Source organism: Epinephelus fuscoguttatus, linkage group LG19, assembly GCF_011397635.1.
Source record: "Epinephelus fuscoguttatus linkage group LG19, E.fuscoguttatus.final_Chr_v1".
Lineage (NCBI taxonomy): Eukaryota > Metazoa > Chordata > Actinopteri > Perciformes > Serranidae > Epinephelus > Epinephelus fuscoguttatus.
The window spans coordinates 17,545,302-17,569,366 of record NC_064770.1 but is presented as its reverse complement, the minus strand read 5'-3'; the positions used below and the strand labels follow the sequence as shown (position 1 = coordinate 17,569,366).

Sequence of the window (24,065 nt, the reverse complement as noted above, 5' to 3'; positions counted from 1 at the left end):
TATGCTTGGTGCCTCACTCTCCTTGGTAATAGTATCCCGCAGTGAGCAGGCTGATTGTTTTAGTCCTGGATCACTGGCCATGGGATAAACCTGAGAGCCCAGCCTGCTTTTCATGTCAAAACCTTCAAGGGAAAGCGGCCACAATCCAAGAGCAATCACACTTGAGACATCAAAGTGCCAGAGAGAAGAGAGGCGAGAGACGGTCCACATTTTTTCCACGCAAGCCAAGTGCAACTCAAGCGTGGAGGAAGAGGAGATGATCTAAGGCGAGGGTGCCATTGAGAGGAAGACGGAGAGCAGACAGATGTGCATGGGCAGGTAGCGGCACATCGGGGCCCCTCCTGTAGGTGAGAGAGACACCGAGATGCCTCCGCCGGTCGCATTCCTGCTCGCTGCTCATTCACTGTCCACTTTCACATGGGCAGGGGGACCCACTGACAACCATGTACCTGCACTTTGAAACAGTATTCCCATCATCAGTGCTGGAAGAAGTATTTAGATTGTTTACTTAAGTTAAAGTACAACCAATATAAAAAAGTAAAAAATACTCAATCGAAGTAAAATTCCTGTATTTATAATGCTATGTAAAAAGTATTATCTGCAAAATATACTCTAGGCATTACAAGTTATCTGCAAAAATGTGAAGACTTTTACAGTTTTAGTAAGTCGAGCTGGAGCTAGTTTTAACTGCTAGCTACTTTATGAACAGTTTGGTAAATTAGTGCAACAGTTCCCAACCTATAGGTCAGACCCTCTCCAAATGGTCACAAGCTAAACTTAGGGGGTCGTGACATGATTAATATGGAAGGAAATATAGTCATATTTTGCCCTTTTACCATTCTTTGCCATTTCTTTGTGAAATATTAGACAATTTGATATTTTTGGTCCTCTTAAACTCATTTAAAGGAACCCATCTGAGAAGTTTTGAGGGAAAATCCTTTTGAGACCTGCTAAATCTTATAGACCTCTAAAACTTAACAAGGGATCCCAACCAGACGATGCTTTTTCTTTATAAGAGGTGATGAGCCAAAAAACACTGGGAACCACCCATGACTATTTGTGTATCAGTTAGTCATGCTGTGTTGCCTTGACTCCTTGAAGTAAACTTTGTTTTTCTCAGCATACCACCCTGGAAAACAATGAACATATTGATTTATTGATTGATTAGGGAACATGTTTCTCAACACCCGGCACATCCCTTTAAAAACTGTCATACAACTCCTGCAGTATAATCAAAAGGTGCGTTCCAAATCTCATACTTTTACTTTTTACTTTTAGTATGTACTGCAGCTGTCCTTAAAAAGTACGTACTGTTGCATGCAGTACGCACAGTCGGGACATACTACTGTCTCATAACATTACGCCCTGAACTTTGACCGTCTTTCTCATATATTTGTTAGGTTGGAGATAAAACAAAACACTGTACACCAAGTGCGCCAGAGATGGAAGTTGTTGTTGTTACTTTGCAATGTATGTAGTTTTAACTTTGACGTTATAACTGCATGTAAGGTAGATTCTAACATGGTGGTAACCTTTATGATTATTTTGTGCATTTAAACAATTAATATTCCTATTTTTACTATCAGACTGGTCATCATGTACTTGAATTCTCTGTCAGCCGTCATTGCAGCCTCTGAGAGCCGTCAGCTGTCAGCAAGTGGTCATCTGTTGGTAGCTCAGTTTATGTGATGAATCAAAAGTATGCTGGCTTGCATACTGCCAAATGCAACTGGATGTAGTAGAACTTCCTGGTATTTTTGGCATACTGCATTTGACATACTATGAATGAGGACATACTAAATCTTTGTCTGGCATACTATATAGTATAGAAGTATGGGCACTGGAACGTACAGAAAGTCAATCCAGTCGTATGCTCAGTACTTTCTGAACACATGCATTTTGCTACGACCTTAGACTTGGATTAAACTGCAGGAGTTGTGTGACAGTTCATGAATGGAGGTTTTGATAGTTTTGCTGTTGTTAAAAGCGGGCCCCAGTCAATCAATAAATCAGTATGTTCACAGTTTTCCATAGAGGCACGCGAGAAAATTTTGTATTTTACAAGATCAGCATTTGCTTTTTGTGTAAAATCTTAATCTGAAGAGTAACTAGTAAAGATGTGAAATACATGTAGTAAAGAAGAACGTGGAATATTTCCTTCAAGTAGAAATTCCTAAGTATAAATACCTTAAAACTGTACTTAAATAGTAAGTACAGTAAATATACTTAGTTACTGCCCATGTTTACTCTCAATAACTATGTACTATGAAGATATTTTGTAACCACGAAGCAAAATGTTCAGCATGACCAAATGAGTGTTTGGCTCTCAACAGCTGCATTTCAGGGCATCCAGCCTGGTATGATGAATAAAGGCAGAGGTTGTTAACTTGTCAGTGGTCCGTCAGACTATTCAGCAACACGCCGGCCTCCCCTCTCCCTCCCAACACTTCCTCGTTAGCTGTCATTCATCTCTGTTCCGCCTCACTGCTGCCCAGCCAATAGGATGCTGGCGCCTGACCAAGAGCCGAGGCTGCTAAGACTTGTGTTGTAAGTTGATAGATAACCATAAACAGAGCTCTCGGCTAGTTATAGGACACCACACAGGTGCAATTAACACATCAGACAGGCAGCAGAGAGGGGCATGAGGCATGATGGGTAGGATATGATTGGGTTTACATATGAACAAGTTAATTATAGGAATGGATGTGTGAATACATATTCATTAAAGGGGATTCGGAGGCAGTGAGGTGTTCAGAAGACAAAGACACATATATAATGATTTCACAATGTCTTGGGTCTGAATTCTGTGCATGAGTCTTGTCACAGCTCCAATTATTTATATATTTTGTTGCCCAAACACATGAAGGAAACATGATTTTCAGTATGTCCTTCTTTCACAAAATAAAAGAAGGCAATTTTTGATCAAACTTTAAAGTACTTTGACCCCTAGCCTTGGTTATTGTGTTACATTTTAAATCAAAAAGCTGCATTAATGTAGTCTGAGACAACCGGCCCGGGTATCTCAGTGAATGCCTGTTATTTCTGAATGACAGATTCCACTGACCCACCAGTGTGGGCATGTCTCACCCCCTCACTGAGGATCCTTATGCCGTGGATTCATCTTCATGTCCTTCTGTTTAACAAAGCACCAGCAGCAAGTCTGTGCTTCAAAATGGCCTACCCACATCACGTCTTCAAAGCCCCCTTTGGTCTGTGTGATTGAACAATTACCGCCATGGTTAATTTACTATCAATAGGGACGTCCACTTTCCTAGTTTACCAGCATGCCTACACATTGTTTAACTTATCCCTTTGACTCCATCAAGAGGTTTTCAGAAGAAGTCAGTGGCACTGGGCAAAACAACTCGCACTTTCATGGCAAAATGGTTTCCATCACAGCGTGTGCATCACGCCGTTAATTTGTCTGTTACACGCCAATGAAGAGCAAGCGCACCTACGACAGCTGTTTCCAGTTTTATCTGGATCCAAGAATTATTGGAAGGAAATGAAAGGCCACAAACCTGCACCGTTTATTTTTTCCCTTCCATCTCGTTTGAGGTGCTAAAATATTATTCTGAAAGGTAATAATTGGTTCTTGTGAAACTTGAGTTTCTACAATTTCAACATTTAACTGCTTTCAAATTAAATAGTGATAAAATGTCTCCAATGAATCCCTGAACTACAGCGGTTAGCTGCTGAAATATGTTACACTTTTCATTTTCCATCAGGTAAAGCAGAATCAAAAATAAAAAAGGCACATTTCCAGTTATTTTATTCTGTTCACATTCAGGTGGCTCACAGATGGTGCGTTCAGGAACGGGTCATGACTTCAAAATAAATGACCTGTTATTTTCAGCTTTTTATTCACAACTAACATTATATCATGCCAATAACACATTTAGGCTTCATATTCTTAATAATTTGAAACAACAAAACTCTGTTTACACACAAAATCAGAGGAAAACTGTGGCAAAATTGTCGCTACGCCGATACAACCCTGGATGGAAAATCATGAGCAGGATTTTTTTTTTTTTTTTTGTGAAAGTCAGCTTTTTAATTGTGCAATGTTAATGTTTCATATTCAAACTATTGAAAATATTAAGCCAAAACTAGTGAGCCATTTTCCAAATACACAATGAGCTCTGCCTTTTGTAATAATGTATGTCTGTAATTTAATAACTGCAGCAGTGCAAAAACTCCCTCTAAATGTCTGAAAATGCAATGTTTTAATTTGAATTTAATTTAATAAATTTTGTAAATAATTATTTATTATGATATAATTTTCATTTATTAAGTTGTTGACTCTGACTCCAGTTTAATTTAATCTGTCTTTAACCGAACATGTAACAACATTAACTAACAGTATTTTAATTCTTATCTTTCTAAATTATTATTTAATGCTTCATTACATCATCAGTTAAAATAACTTACATTCATTAAGAAGTAATATATGTACTAATTGTGGCATTATTATCATGAACACTTTTAATTATTACATTTTCAACCCATTTAGAGGGAATTTTTAAGCATTCTTTGAAGTCATTAAATTACCCATAAAGTTATTACATTACTAGTAGCCACCAGCTCATGGGTGGATCCTTTAATCTGTAGCACTGAAGAACCACAGAGTTTGTTAATCTGTCACAATCAAATTAGAGCAACGTTTGAACTAAAAGCAATGGAAAAAAAATAAACTCTGGAATGCAGAAAACAAATGACACTATTTTTAATCGGATGTGAAGCTGTACACTTTGTTGTTACGTTGTTGCTTCCATGTGAAGGACCTTCATTGCCTCTGCGATCATTGAACTGGTGTCAATTTGTCCGTAGATACCCACTAAAAACGCCTTGTGGAGCAAGATGTCTGCGTGCTCTGTGAAGGAAAAAAGCACATGGATGTGTGACTGTAACTGGGGTGCATGCTTTGTTAAATCGCTTTTTGTTTTACTTAAAAAAATATTGCGTGGCCATGTGACTGTAAGATTAAGCAGGCACAGGAGGGGCTGCTTCTTACAAGATCAACAAGACTGTGACTAAAGAGTATCTTCTTACCTTGACAGAGAAGCACATATTCCGGAAGATTCCTGAGAGCTGTCTGCACCACGTCGAAGTTACCACTGCCCATACAGTACATGAAAGTTGGCAGGAAGTCTGTTGCCAGGCTGCAGCACAGAAACATACATAGTGAGAAGTACGTAACAAATAAAGGTATGCATAAGGATACATTGAAGATTGATTGATAGACAGATAGGTATCACAACACCATCACTGGCTTCTCTTTATTTATCTCCACACATTCCCCATCAGTCCCAGCACGCTCTCCGTAGCTGGTTTGTCCCGCAGTGCTGCAAACTTACCAGGGATTATTCTGGATGCAGCGCAGGGCCAGACTGAAGGCCATATTCCGACACAGCTCCTCCGAGGACGTCATAAGTCTCTGCAGATCATTCTGCAAACAGTGACACGAGGTGATGACTGATGCGTTACACACTGACAGGTACTGCTCTTGACCTTTTTTTTTTATATGTTGTTTATGACTCACAATGAAGTACTGGATGATCTCTGGGTTCCTCCTCGACCTCTCATCCACGTCTGTCAACACGTCTAACACATCTATAGCGTATGGGAAAAAAAACAGCTTATTGTTCATTATGATACAGGGTTCACACACTGTAAAAACACTGCAGCAGTGATGTTTGTTACCTTCGACTGCCTCTCCTCTCGACATCTTTTTCAGGTTCATTGTCATGTCGGCTGTACTTGAAACCGAGGCAGATATGTTGACAAGAGGCAGGGACCCAGTGGACAGGTCGTCTGGTAAAAAGCAAAACTGTAGTTAGCAAAAAAACAGTGTAACAGTGGCACTAGACTTAATGATTCTGATTATTTATATTTTAAAGGCTCTTATGTTTCAGATATATGTGGGCTCTGTAACAACTTCATGAGTTGAGAAAATCCTCCTGTGCTTACCATCTCTCTCCTCTGGTGCAACCTCTGCAGAAGACCTTTTCACTGGCAAAGTGAGACCGGCCAGCAGAGATTTCAGTTGAACCAGGTCTGGGTTTTCAGCACATAGACCCCTGGCAGGAGAAACAGCAAACAAAATCTTTTAATAAACCCATTATTGCTGTAAATACGGTAAACTCAGTCATGGTTTGCCAATTCATCATTCACAAAGGTATGTTTGCCAAATGTACTTACTGCAAGATGTCAGAGTGCTTCTGTAAATAGGGAATGGCGGCTGCAGCATCGTGGGTTATGTACTTCTGTGTGAACTGCAAAAACTTGTTGAAGACCAATGGAGAACGAGTCCTCTGGAAGTTCTAAGAGAAGAAAGATTTACAAACACTTATGAACACTGTAAAACTGATTTATAGTTTATAAAAAAAAAAAAAAGAAGTGGTTGCATCTGATTTCTAAATCCTGTGGTGAGGATTTGACAGTGTGTGTGAGCCGCCTACCCGAAGGACCTTCATAAAGGACAGAAGGCAGTCTTGAAGCGCCCTCTGGTGCTCGCTGTGGAAAACAAGCGGCTGCAGCAGCTCGAGGATGGCGAGCACATTGCTGAAGAACGTCATGTGGTTTTGCTGCCGAAAGTCCTGCATGTTCAGGTGGATGCGGCCGTGTAAGAGACCTGCGATCATAGGCAGGTGTCTGGGAAGAAAAGAACAGTGTTAGAGCCAGTGTTTGCAGACTCCCACAATACTTCTGCACAGAGTACAAACTAGTTGTATTCACCTGAGCAATAGGACAGGGTGGGACACAGCCATCTTTCTGCATGCGAGGTTGGCATCAGACACACGGCCCTCAGCAGACTTTGAGTCTCCTATATCAGCAAGCAGTGTGACCAGGCGATGCACCAGGACATCAAGCTGGAAAAATACATGAAATGAGCGCATACTGCACTGTGAAGTATCATTGCTGTAAGTGATGAATATACAATAAGATTGAATCCAAGTAACAACCCACTTTTTCTTTGAGTTGTCAACAATTTTTTTTTATGAAAACCAAAAGATGGTCATGACATCAGATCCTAATTTTCAGCATTATGAACGCTTCTCGTGGAGTGGAGTGCAGTGAAGTGTGCAGCTCATGGAGCTCAGTGTGGACTAAAGGTCATGACTTGTGACCTAACTGTGATAAGCTATGGAATACTTATATATAACTGTTACTGTTGCTTGCCCTGTTTTTAGTCTGTGGCATCTAAATTTATTTAAAAAGTTCCTAATATATCTCACCAGCTAGTTCACTTAATTCGAAGAGCCTGTGGTTTAAGTACAGTATGACATCTCTATTACATTCACAGAAAGAATAAATGAATGGTAACAGGGCATCGAAATCCAAATGTCACAACAAAGTCTGTGGTCTATGAATCTGGTAAGACATCTCCTTTTTTGGGCTCTTGTTTGTTGCCTTTACAGGATAGAGCAGCTGAAGAAAGACAGTAAAGATGGGAGAGAAGAGGGAGGGGCCATGGGTTGAAATTGGACCTGGGACACTTCCAGGGACCCTGCCTATGTGGGGCACACACTCTACCAGGTGAGCTACCAGGATGCCACATGGCAAGACATCCTTACCTTGCAGCTGCTGCCGTCTGCAGCCCCGCCGCTGCTGAAGGTGCCTTCGGGCAGGGTAACATGCTGGATGACCTCAGGGAAGTGCAGATAGATCTGCAGCAGCAAGTTGTGGCACCGCTTACTCATCGCGCTGAAAAACAGAACAAACAAAACGAGATGTGCACAGTTTAGAGGCGAGGCACCAACAACAGGAATGTGTCATTCACTTTAGGCGAAACACAGTTTTATTATTGGCTTAGGACAGTTCAGCTGTCCATGGTGAAGCTAGAAGCTTAGTAACAAAATAATCAACACTGTAATCCCTGATGTTATTGAGTTGTGTCGCTTGGAGCTATTTAATTGACAGTGACTGGTTGACCAATTTTGTGCAGCCATAGAAAGTTTGTCGCAGCTTTTCAACTCCAGTGAGCTTCACTCTGTAGTGGCACTAACATTTATAAAGCAATATTCCCAGTTTCACAGGAAAATTACCTTGGGTTTTTGTCAAATTCACTTTCTACATCTCTTTCAACGGATTATTAACAGAACTGATATGAGATCACAGATTAAAGCACGATAAAGAACTTCTCTATTGTTTCTGTCTGCAAGCCACAATAATTAATGTACACACTAATGCAAACTAGGCACATGAATAGTGTAATGTAATACCAAAGGCCTTGAAGTGACTGTGGTTTCATGAAATCCTTTAAGGCTCTTGTCGAGCTCAAATGACGTACCCTCAACTAACTGAGGAGTTTATTACAGCCACGAATTAAGCAAATCAGAGCGACCTTGACCGAGAGTAAAGCGTCCGGCTGTTGTTCAATAGTTGCTGTGTAATTGGAATAAACACCGGCTTATCTGACAGTGAGGTTTCCCAAGAAGAATGCTCAACATACAATCAAGTGTTTATTCATTACAAGGCCAAAACCCTTTACTTTCAACATGATTTTATCCTGCCATATTTTTCACGAGCAACAATTTTACCAGACAGCTTAGCTGTACTTAAAATACTGTAATTCGGGAGCTAATTTTGCTTGACCTTGGCCAAAGTTTCCTCATTAAAGTGGTTTAATAACCAGAGACATATTCATGAAAGGAGGGTTTGCCTCCACAAAGAGTTGCACCCTGATCTCTGACAGCTAAGTCAGAGCAGGAATTCACAACACAGGCAAGTTTAGAGCTTCAGCCTTAATCCTCTTGGCTTCATTATAATACACTGAGCTTTTAAAGAGATCACAGTACAGACGACTTCTGCTGGTTTTAATTTCACACCAATAGACCTAATTATCGAGTTTTCCCTGGTCCACGGCATTGTGGCTGACAGAGGAAGTCTGAAAAGTTCATCTGCACTGAGAGGGAAAATCTAGTGCGATTTACCCCCAAGTTTATCGGCACACCATAACAGGGGGAAAAACTGACTTTCCGTATTTGGGCTAATTAGAAAGAACAATACAATGTGTCAAAATGGATGGGCAGAACACTTTGGTGAACCTTATACGACAAAAGGTGATGAACATATGTGTCTTTGCTTATGGAGGGATGAGACAGAGGAGAGATTTGAGAATAGAAGATCGGGGTTGAAACAATAAAACAAATAACAGTAGATCAGTGGTGCTCAAATTTTTTACACTGCGTACCACCTCGGAAAATATTAGGCTCTCTTTAGTCTCGCATTACCAGAGCTATCTCACACTGTGCCAGCACTGGAGAAAGGTCTGGATGAACCCATTGTAACTTCACACTAAGAGAAAAACTGCTCTGTGCTCTCTGTTTGTATTTATTTAAACCAATCACAATGATCTTGGATGGCGCTAAGCCGAGGATGCAACAACAGTGCCCTTGCAAATTAGCATCGGGAGGGAACTACTCACAAAAGAAAATGTCACATGAAACATCATGTTGTTTGCTGGCTTGGAAGTTTGTTTCACGCACAATGCTAAAAGAAAGTGTCGAGGTAGGTCTGGCTACAAGACTTTTTTTTTTTTTTTTAACATAACATTGAGGATTTGCGTGTTTCCATGGAGACAGGTGGCTGAAGACAGGCTTTATACCTGCCGTCTACATCCTGTGAGCCAGACTAGGCTCTGTTAAACCATTGCCATGCCATAACAGTTTGGCTGGCAATATTATATTTCAGGGATCTCATTGTTTACGTGTTTTCAATCAAAATGTTTAGTATTTTGAAGCATTAAATATATTTAAATGTATTTAAATTTCAGAAAATACTTTTTAGACTCCTCCATGTACCACTAGAGGGAGCTCACATACTTCCAGTGGTGCACGTACCATAGTTTGAAAACCACTGTACTACAAGACAACTAACATACGTAGTGCTGCCAACTTACAATCACATTCATTCTTGATTAATCTGTTAATTCTTTTCTTGATTAATCATTTTTGGTTAATAAAATGGTTAAAAATGTCAATCAGTTTTGTAAAGCTCAAGCTGACATCCTCAACTAGATCTAGTGTTGCCTATAACCCAAAGATATTCAGTTTACTGTTATAGAGGAGTAAAGAAACCAGAAAATATTCACTTTTAAGAAGCTACAATGAATAAAAATGACTCAAAATGATAAACTGATTATCGAATTAGTTGAAAATTGATCGATTAATTGCTGCAGCTCTGCACCATACCTGTCCTCCCATTTCTTTGTGCAATTGATGAGGTACTCTGAGACTTTCTTGATGTTTTCTAGCTCCCCGCTGCAGTAGGAGTGAAGAAGGGGCAGCCTGGACTGGATGAGGGAGCAGGATGCCTGGTCCAAGCTGCTTTCGTCATCATGGGGCAAGTCACGACTGTTGAGCTCTGACTCTGACAGGATGAGGTCCACCAGGCTGATGAGCTCCTGCGAACTGAGTCGTAGCACAAACTTCTCTGTTTTCCTCTGTACAGACAAACAGAAGAAAATACATGAGTCATCAGCTTAAGCAGAATGAACTTCCACTGACTTCAGTCTCGTCAAAAATGCAAAAAAGGGGCTGGAAACTAGGAACTTTGTATGTGGGTATTTGATCATACTTGAGGAATCTTCTGGTCACGTCCTTGCCAGATACGTGGGATGTGGCTACACGCCCAAAGGAAATCCAGGGCAGATGATGGGTCAAGCCTGAAAAATGTTACACAGACACTTAACACCATTCCAATAAAATCCCACCTGAAGCAGAAAATAGTTTTACTGGGTCACAAACAACAGTGGCTGACAAAAATGTATTTAAAAGTGGGCATACTTGTAGTCTCTGCGCTTGCTGAGAAGAGCACTAATACACTGCAGGAGGGTGGACCAGTTTGACTGATGTGTAAGCAAGGCCAAAAGATAAGGTCTGTAGGCAGGGGTTCCTCTTGCCTAAAAGAGAGAAACAGTAGGAAATGATGAATCAGGACTGCCGAGAAAACACCTCCTCCAGTGTGATGAGACAAGAGAAGTACATTACCTGCAGGCAATGCTTATCTTACCTTGTTGAGGGCAAACAGCAGTTTCTGTTGAAGGTCTGGACACACTGAAGTGACCTCGGGGTCGAGATGCTCCAGCCAATCAACCAGCAGCCCAGAGCTCAGTCCTGACTTTGTCACCTCGGAGCTGATGGCAAAGGTGAAACTGAAAGGTTATCTCTGGAGATTTGACTGAACATCTATTCAGTTCATATAGCCTTAATCACACCCTCAGGAAGATAATGTGCAATACATCCAGAATACAGCTGAGCTTAAGATCTTATGCACATTGTTCACGTGCCCAATGTGCTGGTTTATTACAGCCAACATATCAAACATTCAACTATTAGTGTTGAGCCACTTGGAGGCTGTTTTTTACACAGTAGTAACATGGCCTCTCAAGTTCAAGGATAACATCTGGGTTTTTTTTCAACCTAGACCTTATTTTCCCTTGTTTTGTGATTAAGTGACTAATGGGAAAAACACTTTAAAAATTCATCCAGTATTGAGCCAAAGGGTTGCAGTAAGCAGCTGCGAAACAGGTTGCAACCAGACTCCATTGTAAAAAACAGTCATTTTAGCATGTGTAGAGCCAGCATACTCTCACATCTAACTGGGTGAACTAAGGGTTTATTTCAACCAAACCACAGTCAGTGGTTGCTGGAACAGTGGAGAGACTGACAAAGACGGCTTTTGTGAATTTTATTTTGTTTTGGTCGACTTTGAATGAAGTGTGTTGTATGGTGATAAAATTACTATTTACTTGAATGGAGTCTGGTGGGTTTAGCAATGTTGGTTTTGGGGCTGTATCTGGTTAAACAGAAAGGATCTTACTCTTTAACAGAAAGGTCTATCTTTGTAGGGATCCTTTCCAAAATCTTGTCAGACACTTAGAATAACAATGTGAGCCTGTCAGTGGCAAAAACAAGCACTTTTAGTGGACATAAATTCACAAAGCGCATTCCCTGAGTGGTTACATTACAGCCTGTTTTGCATCTGCTGTCTGTTACCCTTTAAATCAAGACACTCCGTTTTCTAAAGCTATACCAACAGTCTTCTACCCTATTGCACGCTATCACTACATCTACTAGCACTTTATGAATGAGATCTTGCATGTGTGAATAAGCAACCTTTCACTATGTACCTTCCCCACCAGCAGTGATTCTGTAAAATGTTCTATGACTCTCGCAGCATGTGAATCTGTAAAGCCAGTGTAAAGCTGCAAAACCAATTAAACCTTCCCGAACCAAATCCAATAGCAGTTTCCGAGTACAAGGCCACAGACAGCGAACGTCGCTTTGCTATTTTTGTCGCAGGCAGCCGTGTTTGTCATTTAGTCCCGTCAAATATAAATGTTTCTTGCATGACTTGAGAGGGAAATAGAATTGCGGCGCTCACTTGTTAGAATCCACTTCCTTTTTCACAGCTCGCTCCTCACTTTCCTGAAGCAGCAAGGAAATCACCATGGCAACAGGGCCAGCTGTCCCGTTCTGTGTACCAACAGTCATCAACAGAGACAGCAGCTCTTCCAAATATGGGGACCTCACCTCCATCAGGCCCTGTAACACTGGGATATAATAAGAACAGCATGCTTACTTTGGACCACCGTTATGCATCCTTACGTAACCAAACTACATGTGAAATGTGGACAGAGATTTTGTGCTTTAGTCGTGATTTATGGGTGTTTCAAGACTGTGATAAATTAATTCTCTATCAATCAGTTAATTATTTGCCTCATGTTTAAAACACTAAACTTGATACTTACTACCAACAAATTCAATGCACATTCACATCCACACAGTGACTCCATTAATACCTTTCCCAATGAGCTCTGCCTCGGCATTGCATCTGTCTCCGGCTTTCAGCATTGCAATGACGGCTTGCAGTGGCACTTCAGTATCTCTGCGATAGGCTAAAGCCTCAGCCAGGTGGAGGAAACCTGTAAGCACTGCAGGGAACAGACACTCATCACTCACTGATGACGTACAATGAATTAATCAAGATTTAAAAAGATAAAGAGTTGAGGTGCTCACCATCACTATGCCTGTGTTTGTGAGAGTTCTGACCAGCGAAGGATTTGAGCAGAGTCTTCAGTGGTCCTGCCTCCACAGTTGGGTTGTCTAACCAGATTAACATCTCAACGATGACCTTAAGGAACAGTGAGGAGAACGCCACATCCTGGGACACCAGACGCTGGAAGCAACAAGACAAAATAGTCTTATACTGCAATGTTTTATGACTCAACATGAAGTTATGCAATGATTGTCAACAAGCCTTACCTGGTAGAGGTGAAGTTGGCGCATGAGAGGACAGGAGAGGGCGTGGCTGTGGTGCATCGACATGACAATAGGCCCTGCATGTACAGAGGTGAGCAGGGCTGCGATGGCCTGTAGGAGCCGAAACGCCAACCCGCCCTGCTGAATTTGGCCCTGCTTGGCTCGCATCAGCTCTTTAGCAAGGGCCTGCTGCAGGGCCAGAGAGAGCTGGCTGGGAGGGGGGCCGTGCCAGCGAGGGTCCACTTTTAGGGGGAATATCTGTGAACGGAAATGAAACAGAAACAGGTCAGTTTGACACAGAAGTGACTAAACAAAAGCTCAGAATAAATAAAGGGATAAAATTTGTTTATAGGTGAATTTGCTTGTAATCCACAACTGACATTTAGCCTACAAATAACAGTGTTTTAACCCCATGTTATACAAAAAGTTCAAATGAAAATAAAATGTGAATGAAACAGGTAGTAAATCCCACCTGAAGCAACATGCCAGCGAGATCGTCATCAGGCCCGACCGCAGGAAGCTGACTGGCTGTTCTCATCTTCACAGAGCTGTGGGGCGTTTCCACGGTAACTTTGACTTTACTTGTTTCAGTAGAATCTGTCAGGAGGGATGTCGTCAGGACAAATTTAGATTAATTACATACATTTTCAGGTAGATTTGTGTCAGATTCTTTTCATTAAAAGCCCTATGTCTTCTCAGTTTATGCATATGTACAGAAAATCCTACTAGTTTTAAACACACTTACAATATTGTGAGTAATGAAAGCTTTTAATGTGAGCAATCTAAACATTTCATATAGAAAACGACTGCACATGAACAATCATTTGGGGGGTAAAGTCACCAACCTCTGTGTGGAGGAAGAGCGGAGCTCAGTAATGAATGGAAAGTGTGCCCCCCAGTGGCACCTCGCTCATGCTGCACTTCAACCAAGTGGGCCATGTAGTCTGTAGTAGGATAAATACAAAATGAGACAAATCATCAATGTCTTCAGAGAATACATCTCAAAATCTTACACCATTTTAAAAGCAGGATATCTGGAGCACTTACGCTTGTCCATGATGTTCTGTTCCAGCGACTGTGGATCATGAGAGACAGCCTGATCCAAGTACTGCAGCAGTTTACTCATGCTGGACACAGGAATGCCAAAGGACTGTACAAACAGCAGCAGCTGCTGAGGCTCCAGGTCTTGCAAAGCTGAGGGAAATACATATATTGTACCATTAAGAAAAGAATTTACATGACAAGAAACACACATACTCAGTACTATGGCAAGTTGTACCTGCATCAACCAATCGAGAAACCTCTGATCGGATCATCCTCAGTTTCAACCAATCAGGCAGCAGAAGGGCCTCTTCTGAAGTGTCAACCAGGAAGGCAGTGGGTAGAGGTTTCTTGTCGGGAAACCAAATGTCCAAAAGAGCGTAGAAATCACTCTCTCCTGTAAAAATACACATGATGATTAACATGTTCTTAGAGACCCTTTAACAATGCAAACACTGAAATGTAAAGTGAACAGGACTACCTTTGGGTGGCCCCAGAGTCAGCAGGATAACCATGGCATGGACTACAAGAATGTGCATCGTAGCAGTCTCTCCTGTGGTCCAACGCAGAAACACCTGGTCCTGAGATTCTGACTGGAGTTTTTCAAGCACGGGGTTTTATCACGCAATTCCGAACTTTCATAACATACCCACCAAAAAATGCACGCAGACATTAAACTATTTCAGTTTGTAACACTTCTTGCTCACCCAGCTGTAAAGATCCTCGCCCTCTTTGGTCTTCCTCATCCTCTTGATGTATGAAGAGAAGATGGTGAGGAAAGCGCTGAGCACAGCATCGGATTCAGGTCTGCAGGAATGTTTGCAGAACAGGCTGTTCATGATGGTGGAACGCTCGACGATTAGTCGGGCAATGTCCTACAGAGAGTGATTAAGGGTTAGAGTCTTGTCAGTAGTGTTCAATGAAAACAAAACTGGTGAGAGAAAAGCATGAAATATACTAAATTTAAGCAACTTGCTGTAATTACCAGGGCAAGGTCATTATGAGCAGCCTGCTCCTCCACTGGTGCATGCTGGGATAGGTAGATGAGATAGGCACTGATCGTCTGTGGGTCTGTCTCCATGTGAATAGCCTTCAAGAAAGCAGACACACCCGTCAAACTCCTTGTCACTGATCCTCCCTAAATGTTTCCATGTATTTCCAGTTTCACTGGTCAGCGTTACTGACCTGCTGCAGAGCAGTGGATGTCATGCCTCTCACGCTGTCAAACAAGGGGAGCTTTGGGAGATCTTGTAGCAGCCACTGGTACCCTGGCAAGAGCTCAGCATCTGCAGAGTCTTCCTCCATGGGCTGATCCCGCTCATTTTCATCTTTCAAGCCTCCTTCACTCAGCACTAATGACAAACCCTACACACAAATATATAATGTAAATAAAAAACATTTTCACAGTAACACAGTGCTACTAGAGATGTTTTTTTTCTGCTTCCAGTACAGTACCTTCATGGCTAGGACTCTGGATGCCACCTGAGAGGAGCTGAGACGACGCAGAAAGTAGTCCAGCACTTCACATGTTGTCTGTTCATCAGCCTTAGGACCCAATAAAAGATCCTGGAGACGTCCAAGTAGCTGCCTTTGCTTTTGCTGTCTCTAACAGGAAGAATTATAATAACTCAGGATTAGTCAAGAGTCAGTAATAGTTAGTATAAATAAGCAAAAGTATAAATTGAGCATACTGCATGTTTTTAATTGAGACCACAGACAAACAGACCAGTGAGTCATTGACAAAAATTTCCAAAACGATGTCAAAATCGGAAAATGTCTTGCCTGCCAACAGTAAGGTATGGTGTTATAATCAACATACTTGTCTTTTCTTGGCTTTCTGCTCTTTGCTCTCTCCCTCTTCGTCATCCTCTATTGGCAGACTGTCATCTGCAGCATCATGCAGAAGGAATTCACACAGGCACTGCACTGGAAGCACATCCAGGGACCCCTCGCTGGACTGGACCAAGTCAGCCAGCCACGGCATGGACTGCGAGGAAGCCTGTGAAGCATTAAAAATGTGGCACAGTTAGAGAATAGACGCTGAAGGCAAAAGCATAAGAATAACATGTTATTTCTTCCTCTTTAAATGGATTCTAATCCGAAGCAAGTCCAGTATAGCACCCAGCAATCATTTTACATGAATTATGTGCTTGTTGAGACACAATCCTTATTTTGAAGGTAACATAGCTGTCAAAACACCTGTTAAGAGTCAGAGAGGAGCCTGACAGACATTTTGAAACACATTCATTTTGAACCAGGATCAGTAAAAACGGTGTTACAGTAAATTATGAGCAGTTTCGTAGTATGTAGTAGTGTGTCTCCAGTCCATACCTGTCTCTGGATGATGTTGAGGAGGAAGTCTGGGTTGCGGCTGCGGCAGAGGAGATGACCCAGACGCAGAGACTGGTTGAGGCTCTTTACCTGCTCCTGGATCTGAGGAGGAGGTCGACGAGGAGGACCCCTGAACACAAACAAAAACTGTGAGTCCATCTTCCTGTTATACAGCTGCAAAAACACACTTACTAAGACCTAAAAGTTCAGGTCGTGATATGGATTAATACAGGACTTCTTACATTATGGACTGCCAATGATTTTCGAGCGGAAATAGCTAGATTAAAAGTAGGACAGCGTACTTTTTACTGTCCACTCTCCTATCTAAAGAAAGTAGAGATTCCTGGAGAGAGATTCAATTTGGCTTTTCCACTTTATGACAGGTATTCTCTTTGACAATGCAATCAACTAGTTACAGCCTGCATAAGGTATTTCCTCTTGGTGTCTTACTGTGGATCCAGACTGGTAAGCTGAGACAACAGCAGACTGTTGCTCTCTGTGATGGTCTGTTTGGTGGAGGCTGCTGCCAGGTGGCTCTCAAAGGCCAGAATCTCTTGTTTCTCTCTCTGGGAGATCTGCAGCTCCCTGTTGATCATCTCCGTCTTTGTGTCCTCGTCCGCAATGGTGCACGGAGGGTAGGTATAGTTACTGTGGAAGCATGGAGAGAGTTGTTTAGCATCATCTTGAAAAAAAAAAAAAGTTTATTCTAAATGATAATGTGCACCTACTTTGTCATGACCATCTCCATGAGCATTTTCAGTGTAGGATAGCCGTCCCAGGCAGCCAAACCTAAAAAAAAATAAATGTCAGACAGTTTATAAATGAAGAACATTTAACAGCTGAGATGTTGCTACTCTTATGAACGGAGTGCCGTACCTATTTTCTGAGGATTAAACGCAGCCACCACAAGCAGCAGCAGCCATGCCTTCCAATACAGAGTGGATATTGCCAAATTTGGCGGTTGGTACCTGAAACGTTAAGAGCCATTTGTTATTTTAGACTGTAAACTGCATGACCTGAACGTGTTTTTAAAAGCCAGTTTAAGTACCCTGCAGGCAGTTGGATGTTCTCAGGGTGGTGGTATGTACACAGATTCAGCACCGCATCAATGAGTTGGATCCTCTCCACTTTAAGGACCTCCAGATCTGTTTCAAAACAAACAGTCAGTCAGGTCTACGGATTCAAACCTATGTGTCGAGAATCGTGCTACGAGGTATTTAAACGGTTACGATAAAAAAACATATTTCCTTTGTTCATACTTTCCTAACTGCCTTTTGCTGACTTGTAAGAATAAGAAGTGAACAAGGAGTTGGCTCTCTGACAGACTTCAGTTGGCTGCTCATTAAACTGAGGCACATGTGTTTACCAAATGTGCCAGAGGATAATATACACAGCTTTAACTGCGATTGTAAACAGTCACAGCCTAAGTGGGTCTTCACACACCATCAGACTGAACTCCAGCAGCCCTCTTAACCAGGTGATCTGCCAGCTCCATGGCGTCGGCCGGGCCCAGGGGCAAATCACGTGACAGCCCAATCACCAGGATGCGCATCAGTGTGTCCTCTAGCAGAGGCACCTCGGAGCAGAGGCGAAGGAAGAAACTGAGGAATAAAAAAACAGCTTGGTAAAGTACGGTCAGAGGAAAACATGATTAATTTGAATAGTGGGTTAGTTAACTCACTTCCTGTCACTCTCTGGAGGCCAGTTGTCCCACTTGTAATACGTCTCGGGTTGCTCAGTGAACAGCACTTTGTGAAGGCTGCAGACATTAAGAGATCATTCATATACAGAGTAGCTGAAAACATGGTTAGCTTGGTTAGCAATAAACATAACAGATACATGCAGTTACCGACCAGTGGACGTAGTCTTTTGCGCCAACTTTGCTGATGGTAGGAACGACAGAGTGAAGCCACCACACGGCATCTCTCTGAATGGCAGCTATCTGGTTCTGAAAGCTTCTCAGGACCTCCAGATCTGAAACGCATATACAAATGTTTTAGGCAAAGTTAATCATGCATGTTCAGATTAATAAATACACCTCTAGAACAAATACACAGCACTCACTCTTCTTCTCTCCTTTGTCCCATGCAATGCCAGCTTCTTTGACCTGAGCGGTGATGCCCAACATCATGGAGACAGTCAGTAAATCTGTCACCTGGATAACAAAACGCTCCTGTGGGAGAGACATGGATAAACAAAGTCCAGTGTAAATACATGAAGATAATATAAGCTGAAATGGCAGAGGGATTTTCATATAAACATACTTTAAACTCCATGTCTATATAGCTGGTCTCCTTTCTCTCCTGCATTAAACCAAAGCAGAAGGATTGGAAGTTAATCTCATGCTTGGTCTGTTTGATGATCTCTCTCAGCAGAGCTCTGGAGGCACGGAGGTAATCATCCTTATTGGTGAGCAGGTCCTGGAACACCATCGCCAAGAACTGCAGACACAATAGAAGAAAACAATAAAATTTAAACACAGATACTAAAGACTGATTGAATTACTAACACTTTGTCCAAACTACTGTTTGTTTAAACAATTCAGAATTCTAGTTTCACCTTTGGAGCCTGCTCTGGGCTGTGCTGCAGCACTGTGTGGAGGACTTGCATGTTGTTAGGATTCCTGGCATTGGACAGCTCGTTGAAGATCACCAGCTTCACCATAGTGCCCAGGTTGTCTCTGTTTGCATTGAGCAGCTCCCTGGAGAATCAAAGCCAAAGTACCAGTTAGTGTGAGGAGGCTTTTATATCAGATGCAAGTACACTTGACCACAGAGTCCAATTCCTTTGATTAGTGCGAAGACCGTGGAATGTAACCAGGCAGCGTACATCAATTCATGCCCAAGTCCACTTGAAAAGGTGTCTAAAATACAGTTTGTGTGCGCACCAGCAGCAGTTGGTGAGTAAGATTGCAAAGGTAAGTATGAAGGCAGGCGAGAGGGTTGTTCTTGGCACGGTCTCTAAAATATAAACAATGGTAGGCATAATGGGAAGGTCAACTCTATTGTACGGGCTTTGGATCTTGTAATTGCCGCTCTTCTCTATACTGTAGCAATGTAAATCAATTTCATGTCGTTGATGACATATCTTAACTTAACTTTCGTATGGATCAATATTACTAATTTGAAAACTGAGTGGCAGGGGAGTGGGAGGGGGGGCAGTCATACTCAGGCTGGGTACGACTCAATTGTACCCAATATGAAAAACGCCCAATGTCACTGCGTGCAGGGTTACCACACATTTTCATGTGCAAAGTTTCAAAACCTTTCCACAACTTTTCAAGGACCCACAATACATTTCTATAACCATTCACAGTGTATAAAATGAACAAAACTGTATAAAATATTTTACTCCAAATATTACTTTAACTATTACAAGTGATCAGCGAATATGGAGCAGCAGAGCTCCCAAAATGGGGGGGGAGTGACTGCCAAAAGTTTGGTTGGCCTGTTGGCTAATTTGTTCAAAAAGAAAAAGAGAACTCCATACCTTTGAACTACCACACAAAACCAAAACCAAATTGCGGATTACAACTCTGAGTGACAATTGAACACCCTAGGCGTGCGATGTTAATTGCTTCATCTCCAAAATGCAGTATTATAGTGGGGCACACGTGTGGAAACATGTGAAGTCACACTGCCACAGCATTATTATTATTTTTGCCCTACTTGCCTGGTGTTATTGAAACATATCAGAATCAAACTCTATTCAGACCAAATTCCAGCTAGCTGGCATACACGAAGGGAGAGATGGAACGTGCAGAGAACATAAAGAAATGTACATGATGGTTAACAAAATGTCACACATCGCCGCATATTAGAGCTACATTACGTCAACAGCTACAGAAAATAAATTCACCATTATGTCACCGTATGTAAAAGTTCATCCACTAAAGATTACAGTAACAACTGCATTACACACAACTAAATTCCATTGCTATTCCAAAACTTTCAAGGATTTTACTGATTCCATGACTTTTCCAGGTTTTCCATAACTGTAGGAACTTTGTGTGTAACAGAAAAAAAAAAAGAAAGAGAGAGAGAGAGAGAGAGAGAGACTCCACAGACCTGACACACAGCATGTAATGGTTGAGGAGGACTTTCGGTTTGAGTCGGATCTTGATCAGGTTGGAGATGACCTCCATGTCATCTGCTCCCTGGGTGTTGCAGTTCATACACAAAGACATGAGGAGGTCTTGAGCTGGTCGAGTCAGCTGTGCACACACAAATAATAATAATAAAAAAAAAATATTGCTGCATCTCCTGCATTTAACAATCAATACAGTGATACCAATACTGCAAGAGAATGTATCGCAATATTGCTAGCAATATATTGACTTCATAGTGCTTTTTGATATTAGATAGTTTATAGAGTATTTGTAATATTTCATCACCTTATTAGTTGAAATTCAACAATTTAACAATATGTCACAATTCATGAACATACCTACATAGTCTCCGAATAATTTAGCTTAACTTGAACTATGCAGTTAGTCAATGAAACAATACAAATACCTAATAAACTGTCTGTAGGCTGACTATTCAAATAAAGTGTTACTGTATTCTATTTGCCATTATGAGCTACATTTTACCTTTTGTTATAGAGATATTGTGACAAATTCACTCAGCAATTCACTCACCAAATTTGGTATTTTACTACAGGCTGGGGTCAAAAAATATGGCTGATGAGGTCCAAGTAAATTGAGCATTACAACTGGTTTATTCCAGGATATTCTGTTACTCACCTTTGGGTTCTGGAGCCACATCTCCAGCCTCTGCACAGCCATGAGCCGTGCCTCTTTGTAGCCACACGTGGCCGTGAGCAGACGCAGCAGGTTTCGGGACACGTTGTCCATCGGCTGCCTGCGGTTCAACTGATCCCTGAGGACGTCAAGCACATAGTCCTCCACGCTCTCTGCCAGTTCATCATACCTGCAGCATGCAGGACGATAAGACAAACACAAAAAAGTCCAGAAACTCAGTCCATCTTTTGCAAGAATCGCTATAATTTTGATAATTTTAGCTGTGATAATGACTATTTAAATAAATAAACAATGAAAAACTTGTCATCTAGGACTTGTAGCAACCGTCACATCTGTATGAGTAGTTTTCATACCTCGGCATAATCTGCCCTTCATCCTCAGGACTGAGTTTCTCCTCTGCAATCAGCAATTCAGTCTGGCTGTCGTCCTCATCTGGGGTTGAAGGATGAGGGCTGCTACCTAAAAACAAAATGTAAGAAAAAAACAAAAGCAGCATAAATAATCAGCATTCATTTCCTGCAGCAGCAATCCTAACACCTAACAAGCCAGTGTGTGTTTTCTCCACGTTACTGTACCTGCACTGAGATCTCCACCAGTACGGCCAGTGTCGGCCTGCAGCAGCATGCTCTTAGGGGGCATCTTTGTCCCAAAAGCAGTCTGGATGTTGTCAACAAAATTCTTACAGTGAGAACTGTCAACCCAGATTCTTTCCCCCAAAGAGTCCTCAATGTACACCTGAAAATAGATTTTAGATTATCACACTGCAAGAGTTCCCACATGGCTAGAATAAACATTGTACAAAAGGAATTTATAAAACTGTTTTGAGTATTTATGAGATTCTCACTTTTACAAAGATCTCTGGCCAGTTCTCGTCTTCCTCATAGGCTGCCATCAGCAGATTGCACGCAAGAACGGACACAAGGCTGTTCCCCTTTGCTTTAAAATTGATGGAAGCATCCCGACGCAGGAGGCTGCACAAAGCCTGGTGGAACACGTGAAGACAGGTGGATAGTCCAGTCAAATTCCAACATCTCTGAGGTTCTTCTTTTCTTACAACGTCAATGAGAAATCTTACCTCAATAATTCCTTCAGTAGCAAAAACATTAGGCTTGATTTTGGCCAGGAACATGAGACTGAGGTACAGTGTAATGTCAGGCTTGGCTCGGTTCATCTTGAGCTGTTTCACCGCTCCACACAGAAGTCCCTCAATACGGTCATCATTTCCCTCCGACTCTGCAGCTTCAATCTCATCCAGCAGCATCACCGGTGACACTATAATAAAAAAAAAGAGGATCTGTGTTAGCTTTTTCAAGGAAACTGTGGCAAGAGTAAAAAAGTGGCAGAGAGCCATTGATTTACCTTCAATAGGTACCACTGATGGCTCCTTTATTGAGGGTGATATTGCCCTCTTATCCACCGCTGCAACATCTGCAAGTCGTCCCAGAGCACTGACTGGAGGGGTGTTGGATAGTTTGGGCCGCTTAGTGAGGCTGGACAGCCCCGATGAGGAGGGCAGAACGGAGGAAGCCTCTCTCTTTCGGTCAGCAGGTAGATTTGTGGATGCTGGCTTCAGGAGGACAGCTGGGGCTTTAGGCTCTCCACCCTGGGTCTTTGAACCGAGAGCAATGAAATCTCCTGGTGGAGGGTGACCTGGGAGAAGCAGATGTCCCAGTAAGTTTTCTGCTTTGCTATCATGTTCAACATAAGATGATTCAAACAACACTAAGGTGACACTGGGTGAGCTTTATACCTGATGGTTTGGCAGCACTGGGGCGCCTGAGAGTTGTTGGCTTTGGTCGATTCATCTTGACTATCAGGCACAAAGTCAAAGCCAAATTCACAGCAGGTTAAACGGGTGACATCACCTAGCTTGACGGAGTCTGTGTGTGAAAAGAACACGTTTGAATACAAAATTAGCAACGGCAAAACACACGTTTAAACACAAGTTTAGTAACGTTAGCTAAGGCAAGTTAACGGCTAAAGCTAACACTGAATGGTTTTTCCGATCCTCGGTCAACAATCACTTGGCAAGGAAAACAAAATTAACGTGACAGACCAAAAGTAAAAGCCTGTGTTCAGGTTTAGTTGACAGCCAGCAAGCTGTTATTAACATCTGTACTACACACTGGATCAAAATATGCTAGGCTAACCACAACAAATAACTTACGGCTAACGCTACATATATAACGTTAGCGGTTAGCAACTTTAGCTACCATTAAGGTGTCAAGCGCAGTTCTGACAGCGAACTAGCGTTAATGGACCTGAAATTTTAAAGTAAAAGTGCCTCACATATTTATTCGGCCTCATTAAACCGATCGTGGTTAGCCAGAAAGGTGTAGTTTAAACAAAAAATACGTTTGCCGAATCAAAAGCTTTCAGGCAGTCAGAGCCATGACGGTTTCTTCTTCTTCTCTGGTTCGCCAACAAACATAAAAGTGCATACCGCCACCTAGTGCCGGTGAGTGTCAAGTGGTGATGTTGTTACATTGAAGACGGTGTATTAGACACGAGCCCACTTCTTCAAAGCAAAGGTAAGATGCTTGCTTCGCTTCAAAATACACAAAATTACCAGTCCTCGTTACGTTTGCTTCGATCGTTACATTGTTACCTCGGCTGTCACGGCACTTTTACGATTTTCTTCTAAACTACTCACCGGAAGTGTT

The 24,065-nt window shown here is 41.9% G+C and overlaps 1 protein-coding gene across 1 annotated transcript; it reads right to left on the bottom strand.

Annotated features, from left to right (window-relative positions):
- Positions 1–3,755: 3,755 nt before the first annotated feature.
- ints1 (integrator complex subunit 1) lies at positions 3,756–23,844 on the bottom strand. The gene is made up of 48 exons (XM_049561327.1): positions 23,692–23,844; positions 23,153–23,282; positions 22,762–23,052; positions 22,478–22,674; positions 22,247–22,384; positions 21,978–22,137; positions 21,756–21,861; positions 21,385–21,571; positions 20,708–20,853; positions 19,200–19,341; positions 18,905–19,081; positions 18,705–18,813; positions 18,494–18,614; positions 18,322–18,399; positions 18,084–18,241; positions 17,689–17,785; positions 17,517–17,608; positions 17,369–17,429; positions 17,091–17,288; positions 16,641–16,770; positions 16,129–16,308; positions 15,765–15,914; positions 15,495–15,674; positions 15,295–15,399; positions 15,017–15,184; positions 14,791–14,902; positions 14,548–14,706; positions 14,316–14,462; positions 14,114–14,212; positions 13,741–13,865; positions 13,272–13,526; positions 13,026–13,185; positions 12,809–12,940; positions 12,391–12,559; positions 11,017–11,140; positions 10,791–10,906; positions 10,582–10,669; positions 10,197–10,447; positions 7,578–7,707; positions 6,739–6,872; positions 6,462–6,654; positions 6,202–6,323; positions 5,971–6,080; positions 5,704–5,814; positions 5,543–5,613; positions 5,358–5,449; positions 5,053–5,162; positions 3,756–4,873 (listed from the first exon to the last, which is right to left on the bottom strand). The coding sequence occupies exons 2-48, from the start codon at positions 23,205–23,207 to the stop codon at positions 4,758–4,760; spliced, it is 6,552 nt and encodes a 2,183-aa protein (XP_049417284.1). The 5' UTR covers positions 23,208–23,282; positions 23,692–23,844; the 3' UTR covers positions 3,756–4,757.
- Between the last annotated feature and the right edge of the window lie 221 nt (positions 23,845–24,065).

Excerpts from the sequence above, each read along its gene's own strand:
- ints1 (XM_049561327.1), bottom strand. The coding sequence starts at position 23,207 with ATGAATCGACCAAAGCCAACAACTCTCAGGCGCCCCAGTGCTGCCAAA. Across the intron at positions 21,572-21,755 it reads GAAGGGCAGATTATGCCGAG|GTATGATGAACTGGCAGAGA; the intron begins GTATGAAAACTA and ends TGCATGCTGCAG. Across the intron at positions 18,242-18,321 it reads CCTCCAGAGAGTGACAGGAA|TTTCTTCCTTCGCCTCTGCT; the intron begins GTGAGTTAACTA and ends TTTATTCCTCAG.